Below are 12,970 nucleotides of genomic sequence, written 5' to 3' on the forward strand. Positions count from 1 at the left end.
TCAACCATCTTCCTGGGCAACCCCTGCCAGGCTCTCAACACCCTCATGCTCAACAACTTCTTCCTAACATCCACTCTACATCTCCCCATTTCCAGCTTTGCTCCATTCCCCCCACTCCTGCCACTCCCTCACAGCCTAAGAAGTCACTCCCCAGCTTTTTTTTAGGCCCCTCCAGATCCTGGCAGGCCACAGTAAGGTCCCCTGGGAGCCTCCTCTCCAGACTGCACAGCCCCAACTCCCTCAGTCTCTGCTCACAGCAGAGCAGCTCCAGCCCTCTGCTCATCCTCGTGGCCCTTCTCTGGACCCCTTCCAGCCCCTCCACAGCCCTCTTGTCCCAGGGGCTCCAGAGCTGGATGCAGCACTGCAGGTGGGGTCTCAGCAGAGCACAGCAGAGGGGCAGGATCCCTTCCCTCACCCTGCTGCCCACACTGCTCTGGCTGCAGCCCAGTTCTGGCTGCTCTCTGGGCTGCCAGAGCACACTGACAGCTCAGATTGGCTTCTCCTCCAGCAGCACCCCCAGCTTGGCACTTGAGTGTCACTTGTGTCTCAGGGAAGGCTCTCCTGCAGGAGCCAGAGACTCCAGCTCACTGCTACCTTTCCCTGTGCCCCACTTGTTCAACCAAGTTGCTTAGCTCTGGTGTAGTCTTTCTTCAAGCCTTATCTCTCCCTTCCTCCAGCCTGATGTCTTTCAAAACAAGCTCATACAAAGAGTTCAGCCAAGAGGTTCTTAGAGCTTATTTGTGTAGGACTCTTGATTTGTGAGCCTGCAGGGCTGGGGGAAGGAGCTGATGTCCTCGGGGTGAGCCAGGAGTGCTCCTGAGGGACCTCACACCTGCCTTGCCAAGTGTGACTTGGCCTGCAGGAAGCAAGCCATGGCAGGCTTGGCTGGGTGTGTTCAGCCTGGCTGCTGTCTGCAGTGCTGGCCCTGGGGCTGCTGCTCCCAAGCCCCCCTGGGCTCTGGCTCAGCCCTGCCTCTCCCCAGCTGGCAGACCTTGGCTGTGTAGCAGGGGAGCAAGCCCTGGGCTCTGCTGCAGCCAGGCTGTGTGGTGCTGTCGAAACCCTCCCCTCTGTAAAACCATTCCAGAGAGAGGCTTTGTGCTGGCTGCTGGATTCGTTTACCACTTCTCTGCCATGTGCTCCAGAGGCTTCAGGGCCCTCCTCTGTTTTCCCATGGCCATCCAGCTTGTTCCCAGGAAACAGTGTGGCTGCAGACTTGGCTGAGGTGGAGGCCTGAGGGAAATGCTGGCTCCCAGTGCCTTTGCCCAGGTTGCCACAGGAGCTGTGCTTTCCCTGTGCAGCTGTGGGGCTGCAGTCACAGAGTCACAGTGTCAGGGGCTGGGAGAGACCTCCAAAGATCATCTGGTCCAGCCCCCCTGCCACAGCAGCAGCACCCAGAGCAGATCACACAGGAGCACAGCCAGGCTGGGTTTGAATATCTCCAGAGAGGGAGACTCCACAGCCCCCCTGGGCAGCCTGTGCCAGGGCTCTGCCACCCTCACAAGGAATAAATTCTTCCTCATATTTACATGAAACCTCCTCTGCCTCAGCTGCCCCCCAGTGCCCCTTGTGCTGTCCCTGGGCATCACCCAGCTCCAGCCTCCTACAACTCACCCTGCACACATTGATAACCACTGCTGAGGTCACCTCTCAGCTCCTCTTCTCCAAGCTAAACTGGTTCCTGCCAGGAAGGTCTTGAGGGCACCTCCTGTCTCCTGCCAAGATGCTGAGGTGAAATGCTTGCTGGCTGCTTCCCTCTGTGGCTCTGTCCTTGGTCAGAGTGCAGCCTGCTGGACACCCCCGGGTTTTGCTGGTGAGTTTTGGTGCCTTTGCCTTGCTTCTCAAACCTTTGCATGGCTTATCTACAGCAGGCTCCACTGCACACCTGCCCCAGGGGCAGGGGCCCGGAGGCTCGTTGCCAGTCACAGTGGCAGTGTGGCAGTCACAGTGGCAGTGTGGCAGTCACAGTGGCAGTGTGGCTGCAGACCTGAATTGCTCATTAATTAGCAGCTCCCAGGCTAAGTGTCTGACCTGGGCTTTGCATCTTTCTCAGCCAGGCAGGGCCCCCTGGCCCGGGCTGAAGCTGGTGAGCTGCAGGCTCCGTGAGCATGTCGGAGGGTGAGGCAGGGACCCTCTCTAGCTCAGCATGCCTCATGGGAGCTGGGGGAGGCATGAGGCCAGGCTCTGAGCCTGTGCCCACACTCCTGCTGCTTCTCAGGGCCCTCTGCCTGCCTGCAAAGTGCCTCTTCCTTGCCTTCCTCCTGCCTCAGGTTTGCCATTAGTGAGCTTTCATTCCGCCACACACACCCCCCCCAGCTGCTTGGAGCTGCTCTCCCGTTTTGCTTGGCTGCCCTGCTGCTGCTAGCAGGCTCTGCCTGCAGCCCTGCTGCCCAGCAGCCCTGCTGCCCAGCAGCTCTGCTGCCCAGCACCCAGGCCGTGTGTGCTGGGGCTCAGTGCAGCACTGTGCCCCTCCAGTGCCCTCACCCCTTTGGATGGGATTTGTTTCTTTCACATCCTTCACTGCCCCTGGACTCGGCTCAGGAGCAGCTTCCTTGTGAGCAGTCTGCAAGCCTCTAGAGGAAGCTATGGCAGGAAGGGCTCCGGAGAGGGCCACAAAGATGGTCCGAGGCTGGGAACTCCTCTGCTCTGAGGCTATTGGGATGAGTCAAAATTAGTCCTGCTTTAGGCATATTTAAGGGAAAAGCTGTCTGGGAAGCAACCAAAATGCACTTTAGGCACAGCTCAGAGTAAGTGGAGTGCTCGGGGAGTCTGCCCTGCGTTCATGTGCTTGACAATGCAACCGTGACAGAGAGGAAGAAGAGCTCTGAGTCTGCCTGGCCCAAGGGCCCACAGCTGTGAACGAACTTGGGGCTCAGGTGGGGTTTTGGTGCTGGCTTTTTTGTTTGGGTGGTTGGGTTTGGTCTTCACATTGTGCAGTTGTTTTCTTTTGGGTATTAACTTGGGAAGAAAAATGCTCCTCTATGAGCCAAGCAGGTGCAGTCCCTTAACAGAGAGGCTCTCTTTGGTGTGTGAGAGCTGCTGTGAGGACAGCAAGAGGTTTGCTTGTGCCAGGCTGTGGAGCAGCAGGCCCCTGGGGAGCATGGTGGGAGGCAGGGGTGCTCAGGATCTTGGGAGGCTGAGGCAGAGAAGGAATATAACACTGCTGGTAACCACAAGGCAGCAGCTCCTCTGCCAGACAAACCTCACAAATCACAAGCTCTGGCAGATGCCTAAATGGTATTTCTGTTGGCTGAGGCTGCCAAAGCTCTGAAAAGAAGCTGCCTCTGGCTTCCATTTTCACCTTAGTCAGTTGTTGGTATATCCTCTCCTGGCCTTCTCTTCAGCTTCACTTTTCTGCTGCTGTGCTTCAACTCTCTCCAGTTGCTTTCACACTTGCACTTGAGTGCTGTGTCCAGTTCTGGGCCCCTCAATTCAAGAAAGATGTTGAGGTGCTGGAACATGTCCAGAGAAGGGTAACAAAGCTGGTGAGGGGCCTGGAGCACAAATCCTATGAGGAGAGGCTGAGGGAGCTGGGCCTGTTTAGCCTGGAGAAGAGGAGGCTCAGGGGTGATCTTATTACTGTCTACAGCTACCTGAAGGGGCATTGTAGCCAGGTGGGGGGTGGCCTCTTCTCCCAGGCAACCAGCAATAGAACAAGGGGACACAGTCTCAAGTTGTGCCAGGGTAGGTATAGGCTGGATGTGAGGAGGAAGTTGTTGGCAGAGAGAGTGATTGGCATTGGAATGGGCTGCCCAGGGAGGTGGTGGAGGCACTGTCCCTGGGGGTCTTCAAGAAAAGCCTGGATGAGGCACTTGGTGCCATGGTCTAGTTGACTGGATAGAGCTGGGTGCTAGGTTGGACTGGATGATCTTGGAGGTCTCTTCCAACCTGGTTGATTCTATGATTGTAAAGCAAGGCTGATGACTCCCCTGGCACTGCCCAGCTCGCCCTGCCCTCATTCTCTGCAGCAAATGAGGCAGTGGTGACTCTTTTCCAGCACTGCACACTTGCATATCGAGCAGGAGGGGTTGGTTTTGCTGCCTGTTAAACTCAGGAACCCTTTTCCACCAGCCAGAGCTTTCCTCCTGCTTGCCCATGTCTGAAGCTGCTGGGAGGGAAGTCTCTGTGCCCAGCTGGCTGCCATCCTCAAACTTGTCTTCCAGAAAGGCTGGAGTTGCATTGGTGTCTGAAGGGAGGCTGTAGCCAGGTGGGGTTGGGCTCTGCTGCCAGGCAGCCAGCAACAGAAGAAGGGGACACAGCCTGGAGCTGTGGCAGGGCAGGTCTAGGCTGGATGTTAGGAGGAAGTTGTTGTCAGAGAGAGTGATTGGCACTGGAATGGGCTGCCCAGGGAGGTGGTGGAGTGGCCGTGGCTGGAGGTGTTGCAGCCAAGCCTGGCTGAGGCTTAGGTCTGGTTGGTTGTGCAGGGCTGGGTGCTAGGCTGGGCTTGGAGCTCTCTTCCAACCTGCCTGATTCTATGACTTTAGCACTGCTGCAAAGGCTGGCCTGGGCCAGGGCAGAGGTGGCTGTGCAGGTGGCAGCGGTGAAGAACCACGGTAAGAAAAATGCCTCCTCTGGGCAGCAGAGGGAAGAATGCAGAGCAAAGCCCAGGCCGTTTGTAACCATTTAATAGTGCACTTATTGAGTATATTCTGTACAGACATCTCTAGCAAGTTAAACATCTTCCTTTGCCTCCTGCAGCCCGGAGTCCCGTGGAGCACATTTACAATAGAAAACGTAGCTGTTGAGGTACAAAACCCAGGGAGAATATCTGAGGTATAAATACAGGTCTGTTTAAATAATCTTTACCATGCCTTACCTACACCTGCCAGTACACTGTGGGCAGGATCCATGGTTACAAGGGGAGGCTATGTACAACACACAACTTTACACAGTCGAGGCTGCTGGCTGCAGAGGAGCATAGAAGGGTTCCCTGCCGGGGAGGAACACTTACTGCAAGGACTACATTATTTGCCTGAATAAAAAAACCAAACATCTTCATCCAAAAGCTTCAAATAATACTGACAATGGTAACCAAGTCTCAGTCAGAATTCCATCTTGCACCTCATTCACACCCCAGCCACAGGACACACCTATCACCACACTGCACCTGACAGCAAAGCTTGTGGAAAGACACCTTCCAGAGGACCTCAGACTTCCTATAGTTCATGCCGGGGGGGTGGACAGCCTACAGGGTTTAAAACCCAGCAAGCCCCCTCCCCACCCTCCTCACCTCTGCCCCAAACCAGCACTCTCCAAGTCGCTCCCAGCGAGGTCCTGTTTGTGTTAGAGTGCAGCCTAACAAGGAGGGGGACCGGCAGTGCGCTCCGGAGGCTCCTCTTGGCCACCTCACCCCACCACCTGCTGCAGGAGCTCTGCCACCTCTCAGCACCACAGCTCCAGTGCTGAATTTTCTCCCAGCTGTTAGGGTACAGTGAAATAGGAAAAGCTCCTTCAGACACTTGTAGTCAGTGCAGGTGGGAGTAAAGCAGCCAGCACGTAGTGGCCAGTGCAGAGCTGCCGCCGCTGTCTCTCCGTGCTGCTGCGGGGACCCTTCCCTGCTCAGCTGCTGCACTGCTCAGGAGTGCTTCACGTTTAACATTGCTACACGCTGGCGAAGCACTCCTACACCACCGTCTGGCTGAGAGGGCAGCGAGCAGGGCAGGCCTCTAGCAACGTCTGTTTAGGGGTTTTAACGAGGTCAGAACTGAGGAAAATGCAGAGGCGGAGGATGGCGACTCCTGGTCCACAGGGCAGGCCCCTTCTAGGCTGAACTGCACCCAGCACGCTCCAAGCCACCCTGGCTGCCCATCAGTGTACCAGACACTTCTGCTGTCCTTTCAACCATGAACACACTCACACCTGAATCTCTGTGCAAACCTTTCTCTGCTCGTCTCAGTGAGCACACATTGAAGAGTACCAACTACTCCAGTGGATACACCAGCCCCTCCCCCTGCTGCAGCCCCTCGGCTCTGTGCACCGAGCCAAGCGCTGCGGCGGCAACCAGCAGCCTTCACCGCCTTGCACCCTCTAGGTTGCATTTAAAGACTTCTGCTTCTCAGAAGCAATTCAAAGCATCTGTTCACACCAGCTGCAGGACAAGACTTTCCTTTTGCACGGTCCTAGGGATTCCAGTCGAGGTCTACACTATAGACCCTACACAGACAGGAAGCAGCTTCAAGGCGTACGGCACGGCCGGAGTCCCGCAGCCCGGCGCTGGTGCTGCCATCCCTCCACGCCGTGGCTCAGCAGCCTCAGCTCTGGGGACCGACTGCGGCGCTGAGGGGTGGAGCTGGTGGCTGTTCCTCTTCAGTAGTCACCTGGATTTAACTTCCTTGCCCTCAGGACTCTGATGACTGAAGGAGTCTCGTATCTTAACCACTTCAGAGGCACACAAGTGTCCAAAAGCCTTGGTGTACCAGTCTGGCATGTGGCCCCTGGCGTGTGGAGAAAAGGTAAAGGTGAGCCTGCTGCCAGGACCCCTGGCTGCTCTTAGTGCAAAACACACACCCCCACCGCCCAGCTGCTTCAGTGCCCGCCCAGGGTTAACTCCTCCTTGCTCCTTGTTGCCCAGCTCAGCATTAAGCCTTGCTTAAAACCAAGTCTGCCTGCAGTAGGGAAGAGCCATGGAAGTTTTGTGAGAACTTGGTCCTCCTCTTGACTAACTTAACATTAAAATGGATGTGTCCCTGTGGGCAAACACAGCTGACAGAGGAAGGGCTGGGATTACAGAACCCACACCTTAAATCAATCCTGCACATGTAGGTGAGCTTGGATTTTCCTGACCCGCAGGGCTCAATCAGGTACCGCGACAGCAGCACGTTGGCTCTGACGCCTGCCACCGGAGCACGCTCATGGTCCACTGAGGTTGCTAGAAGCACACAGGCTCCTTTGGGGAAGTTTGTCCTCCATGTCCTAAGGAACAAGACAAAAGCAGCCTGGTGTTTAACAAACAGTAAGTCAGACACCTCGGGAGCCTCGCAGCGACGCAGCAGCGGAGGCTCACCCCCGCGGCTCACCGGCGCAGGCAGGGCACGCGCGGGATGCCACCAGCAGCACACAGCCTTACCTCAGCACCACGAAGTCCCTGGCTGGCTGAGGTGCCATGCTGTGCTGCACGTACTGGTAGATGTCTGTCTGGCTGTCCAGAGGCTCGATGACTTTGGAGTCTATGAGATCCTCATCCCAAAGGTGCTGCTCTTTCAGTAAGCGATTCAGAACATCCTCTGGCAGAGCAGGGATTTCGATGGAGGCTTTCCACAGCCGCAGGGGGGGACCCTCACAGACCTGGGGGAGTCAGCACAGGGGCCTCAGCCTGACTCTGCTTGAAACTTCCTGTTCTCATGCTGGCTGCTTACAGCAAATCCAGTGCACACCTCTTTAGGCCTGTGCTGTATGTACTAGGCTTGTGCTAAGCTCAGCCTGGGCTGCTTTCTGAACACGCTGGCTTCCGAATTAGTAAGTTACCGGCACCTTCTCCAGTGTGGGTCACTCTGAGATTGGACAGTACAGAGAAATAGCCAAATTCTCCAAGCTTATGTTCTAAACACCTTGAAACACCTCTTTGGGCTAGCTCTGAGCTGTGCAAGGCAGAAAGTTTCTTTCCTCCTGCCTGCACGGTGGCAGTGCTCAGAGGCTTTGCCCACGGGCGAAGGTGTGCAAAACGCAGCACTGCCAACGTCCCTGCCCAGAGCACAAACCAGTGCCTGCTGGCTGGGCACTGCTGACAGACATGTTGCTTCCAGGCAGTCTGCAGCTCTGTCCCTCGATCTCTCGGCCAAGTGAAGGTGTGCACTGAGCCGCTTCCAACACCGCAAGACAAAAGCCTGCTGACGTTAGAGAAGAGCCAAGGCCAGCGCTGTGTCGTGGGGGATGGGCTGCCTACCTTCTTGTAGGCCAGCTCCGCCTGCTCTGCGGTGGAGCAGCTGACCCAGCCTTTGAACTTCTCCTTCATCTCCTTCAGCAAGTCGTCCACGCAGTCCTGGAGGTAGCAGTGGTAGTCGGAGGGCTCGGTGCTGCTGCCGCCTCCCCGCAGCTCCTCCAGGCTGAGGGGCCGCAGGTCCTGCTCCGTGTACGAGTTCCGGCCCCTGCTCATTTCTTCAGGAATCTGGGGGGTGACAAGGGTGGAATCATCCTCCTGTACCCTCCCCAAACCACAGAGCCAGCCTGGCAGCCACGGAAGCCAAGCCCAGCACTCCTGGGTGGTGGGATGCCTACACGCCAGTGGCTGCAGCCTGGAATCTGGTCTAGCACAAAGGACTCCCCCACTGCAGGGCTGTCTGCACTTGTTCCTGTGGAGTGTCAGAGAATCACAGAGCAAAGCAGGCTGGAAGAGAGCTCCAAGCTCAGCCAGCCCAACCTAGCACCCAGCCCTGCCCAACCAACCAGACCATGGCACTAAGTGCCCCAGCCAGGCTTGGCTGCAACACCTCCAGCCACGGCCACTCCACCACCTCCCTGGGCAGCCCATTCCAATGCCAATCACTCTCTCTGCCAGGAACTTCCTCCTCACATCCAGCCTAGACCTGCCCTGCCACAGCTTCAGGCTGTGTCCCATTCTTCTGGTGCTGGCTGCCTGGCAGCAGAGCCCAACCCCACCTGGCTACAGCCTCCCTGCAGGCAGCTGCAGGCAGCAATGAGCTCTGCCCTGAGCCTCCTCTGCTGCAGGCTGCACACCCCCAGCTCCCTCAGCCTCTCCTGCACTTGGCCTTGTTCAGTTTTATCCTACTGGCTTCTGCTCACCCACCCTTCAGCTCTGCACACAGATGCTTTACCTGGAAGAGCTTCTTGCACTCAGCAATCATATGAGCTAGCCCCTGGGTTGCAGCCAGGTTTTCATTCAGGTCTTTCTGATCAGGCTTCCCCAGGCTTGGCTTCCTTTGCATCACCCTTCAGAGGGGAGAAGAGCACAGACAAAACCCAGTGATGCGATGCCCAGAAGAGAGATGCTTACTAAGGGAACAGAGGGACTCCTAAACCCACTGGTGATTCAGGGCAGTGCTGGGCATGCTGGCACAGACTTACCACAGAATCACAGGTTCTGTCAGGGCTGGAAGGGACCACAAGGAGCAGCCAGTGCCAACCCCCTGCCATGCCCAGGGACACCCTACCCTAGAGCAGGCTGCACACAGCCTCAGCCAGCCTGGCCTCAAACACCTCCAGCCATGGGGCCTCAACCACCTCCCTGGGCAACCCCTGCCAGCCTCTCACCACTCTCCTGCTCAACAACTTCCTCTTCACCTCCAGCCTCACTCTCCCCACCTCCAGCTTTGCTCCATTCCCCCCACTCCTGCCACTCCCTCACAGCCTCCAAAGTCCCTCCCCAGCTTTTTTGGAGCCCCCTTCAGATGCTGGCAGGCCACAAGAAGGTCCCCTGGGAGCCTCCTCTGCTCCAGCCTGCCCAGCCCCAACTCTTTCAGGCTGTGCTCACAGCAGAGCTGCTTCTCTTGCTGCTCTCTCTACACTGTTGCTGTGGACACCCTCCCGAGTTTACTCCTTCTGAGCTTTACAGGGCCCTGCTCCAGAGACCTACCTTGGGGAGGAATTCTCCCTTTTGACAGTGTTTAGGTGGAAGAGGGAAGGTGCTAAGCAGACGGCCAGGTTCGTTGTTGTCATCTGGTTCTCCTTCACTGCAGCTGTGACATCACTCAGGAAATAGAGGAGAATCTGAAGGACCTCCCTGTTCTCATCGGGCAGAAGCATAATGGCAGCCTTGATCGCCTGGAGATGCTGATCCTTGGGCACATCTGCACAGCATTAGCAGTTCTCTCATCAGCCCATTGATTTTCCACACACACAGCATGAATCCAGCCCAAAGCAAACTCCAGCTTCACATATTTGCCTGGAGCTGGAAGCGCCCTGCTCCGGGAGGCACGCCACTCGCAGCTGACACCAAGCCACGTCTCTTTTAACCCACTGCTCTTAACTGCCCTCAGCTATTTCCTGCCTCAAGAAAACGCAGGCAGGACAGAAGCTGTGCCTAGGCCAGAGTTAATTTTAGAGCTCACTTCAACAGCTCCAGGCTGCTGCAGATGCACCAGGCCGACAGAAGCCTGGAGCCAGGCAGTGAACGAGCACACAGAGCCCAGCCCAGCTCCAAATTCTTTGGCTTTCAAAGAAATTCGGCACATGAACACATCCCAGAATAGGTGAGAGAATGCAGTAAGCTGGCTGGCAGATCTGCTCAGCAGTGATGTCAGAGAGCAGCCAGGAGGTGCTTCAGCAAACACAGAGCTGGCTTTATCGAGCAGCTCATTCGAAGTCATGCAGCGGCAAAGGCAAGTCGGTGCTGTGCAGCCCCATGCCACCCACCAGCTCCTGGGTTACCAGCAACAAGCAGCCCCTGGCACAGGCTCTTTAGGCAAGGCCCTCTCCTCCCAGCGAGAAGGAAATAACCCAGAGCAGATCTGCTGCTCCTAGAGGGATTTCCAGCAGGCCAGCTCTGAAGGGAGAGTCTGAGTGCTGCAGCATCTGCGTCATCGACAGCACCGCAGCTGAGGGCATGGCTGGTGGCACACAGGGTGCAGCCAGGCTCAGGCTGGTGTTGGCTTTGGGCTTCAGTGACTGTGTGAGGCCAGCAGGGGAGAACAGGAAGGGATTTCCAGCAGCACTCCACTGCTTGCCACACGCTGCCCTCCAGCAGCTCACAGCGCATCTAGGCCACAGACACAGCCTGCGGCGCAAGAGCAACGCAAAGCCAATGTCCCGTGCGTGGCAGCCAGGTCTGCAGCTGCTCTGAGGCCCTGGCTCTGCACACACACACAGAGTGCTTCCCCACCGCCTCCGGGCACTCCTCAGACCTACCGCCTGTGAAAGGAAAGGAACAGAGACCTCTGCAGGCTCTGCTGAGCCTTCCCTGCCACTACACCCAAAAGGAGCTGCTGTTGAGGGTGCAAGCAAGTGGAGAGCCTGATTGATTTTCTCCACAAACCTTCCTGAGAATCCCCAGACAAAAGCCCTGAGTGCCCTGAGGGATGGCCTGGCTGGTTTGATTTTAAACCAGAACCTCCACCTGCACAGCTTCCAAGGAAGTGCAGGAGCCTCTCTGCAGCCACTGGCATAAGGAAGGTACAAAACAGAGGAAGGGCTCCAAGAAGCTGTTTCTGCAGTAAAGAACTCAAATACTGCCTCCAGTTCTGGTGTCCCCATTGCAAGGACACCACAGCTGTTGGAACAAGTGGCTCAGGCTGGAAGGGAGCTCAGAGCTCAGCTCCCCCAACCTCCACACCATGCCCAGGGACACCTCTCAGCTACACTCAGCTGCTCAAGGCCTCACCCAGCCTGGCCTGCAGCACCCCCAGCAAGGAGGCAGCCACAGCCTCCCTGGGCAGCCTGGGACACACTCTCAGCACCCTCACACTCAGCAACTCCTTCCTCAGCTCCACTCTCAGCCTGCTCTGCCTCAGCTCCAAACCATTGCCCCTTGGGCTGTCTCTAGAGCCCCTGATGCAAAGTCCCTCTGCAGCCTTCCTGCAGGCTGCCTTCAGCTCTGGGCAGGCAGCTCTGAGGTGCCCCTGGAGCCTTCTCCCCTGCAGGCTGCACCCCCCCAGCTCCCTGAGGCTGTGCTCACAGCAGAGCTGCTCCAGCCCTTGCAGCATCTTTGTGGCTTCCTCTGGCCTCCCTCCAGCAGCTCTGTGTCCTCCTTCTGCTGGGGAAAACTTTACAGCAAGTGATGGAGGATTTGGTTTTGCTCCCAAGCTAAGAGAGGAAAGTGACACAAAGAGAACCTGCACTATGAATGTCACTTAACTCAAACAACAACAAATCCATCCCCTGGGAGGCAGCCTGTGAGAGCTGCAACAGGATCGGCACAGGCAACACATGTGGTACCCAGAGGAGCAGCATTAGACAGTCCCACCCTCTGCCAGCAGCCACAGAGATGTCACCACTCACATTGGTAGATCTGCAAGAAGGTCTCAGAGAGCTTGTTGGTCATGAGGGGCTCCGGGAGGTCACGGAAGAACTGCTTCAGCATGTCTGCCACATCATAGGCAGACTGCCCCTCATAGCTGGCACTGTCTGGGCAGTTCTCGTTCATCTGGCGCAGAGCCTGGATCCTGGACTTGACTCCAGATTTCCTGAACAGCCCAACCTGAACAGACATGGGAAAGCAAACACCTACAGTGCATCCAGAACAGCAGCGTGTTCCTCAGCTCCCGGCCCCTAAACCTTGCCCTGGTCCTTTCTGCACTCTGACCCATGGCCAAACAAATTACTGCAAGGCTGGGCTGGGGGTGCTGCATGCAGGTGAGGTGCAAGGCTGGGCTGGGGGTGCTTTGTGCAGGTGAGGTGCAAGGCCGGGCTGGGGGTGCTGCATGCAGGTGAGGTGCAAGGCTGGGCTGGGGGTGCTGCGTGCAGGTGAGGTGCAAGGCTGGGCTGGGGGTGCTTCGTGCAGGTGTGGTGCAAGGCTGGGCTGGGGGTGCTGCATGCAGGTGAGGTGCAAGGCTGGGCTGGGGGAGCTGCGTGCAGGTGAGGTGCAAGGCTGGGCTTGGGGTGCTGCATGCAGGTGAGGTGCAAGGCTGGGCTGGGGGAGCTGCGTGCAGGTGAGGTGCTGGGCTGGGGGTGCTGCGTGCAGGTCAGGTGCAAGGCTGGGCTGGGGGTGCTGCGTGCAGATGAGGTGCAAGGCTGGGCTGGGGGTGCTGCGTGCAGGTCAGGTGCAAGGCTGGGCTGGGGGTGCTGCGTGCAGGTCAGGTGCAAGGCTGGGCTGGGGGTGCTGCATGCAGGTGAGGTGCAAGGCTGGGCTGGGGGTGCTGCGTGCAGATGAGGTGCAAGGCTGGGCTGGGGGTGCTTTGTGCAGGTGAGGTGCAAGGCTGGGCTGGGGATGCTGCATGCAGGTGAGGTGCAAGGCTTGGCTTGGGGTGCTGCATGCAGGTGAGGTGCAAGGCTGGGCTGGGGGAGCTGCGTGCAGGTGAGGTGCAAGGCTGGGCTGGGGGTGCTTTGTGCAGGTGAGGTGCAAGGCTGGGCTGGGGGTGCTTTG

The 12,970-nt window shown here is 57.4% G+C and overlaps 1 protein-coding gene across 6 annotated transcripts in view; it reads right to left on the bottom strand.

Annotated features, from left to right (window-relative positions):
- Positions 1-4,605: 4,605 nt before the first annotated feature.
- Positions 4,606-12,970, bottom strand: part of DLC1 (DLC1 Rho GTPase activating protein) — a 165,207-nt gene continuing 156,842 nt past the window's right edge. For all 6 annotated transcript variants that reach the window (XM_064149330.1, XM_064149332.1, XM_064149331.1 and 3 more), the window contains 7 exons: positions 11,887-12,085; positions 9,527-9,740; positions 8,769-8,883; positions 7,880-8,101; positions 7,064-7,281; positions 6,736-6,909; positions 4,606-6,431 (listed from right to left, as the gene is read on the bottom strand). In XM_064149330.1, coding sequence (XP_064005400.1) covers positions 6,311-6,431; positions 6,736-6,909; positions 7,064-7,281; positions 7,880-8,101; positions 8,769-8,883; positions 9,527-9,740; positions 11,887-12,085 — 1,263 coding nt within the window. In that variant the 3' untranslated portion in view covers positions 4,606-6,310. The remainder of the gene's footprint in view (positions 6,432-6,735; positions 6,910-7,063; positions 7,282-7,879; positions 8,102-8,768; positions 8,884-9,526; positions 9,741-11,886; positions 12,086-12,970) is intronic.

Source organism: Pogoniulus pusillus, chromosome 9 (assembly GCF_015220805.1).
Source record: "Pogoniulus pusillus isolate bPogPus1 chromosome 9, bPogPus1.pri, whole genome shotgun sequence".
In the NCBI taxonomy this organism is placed as follows: domain Eukaryota; kingdom Metazoa; phylum Chordata; class Aves; order Piciformes; family Lybiidae; genus Pogoniulus; species Pogoniulus pusillus.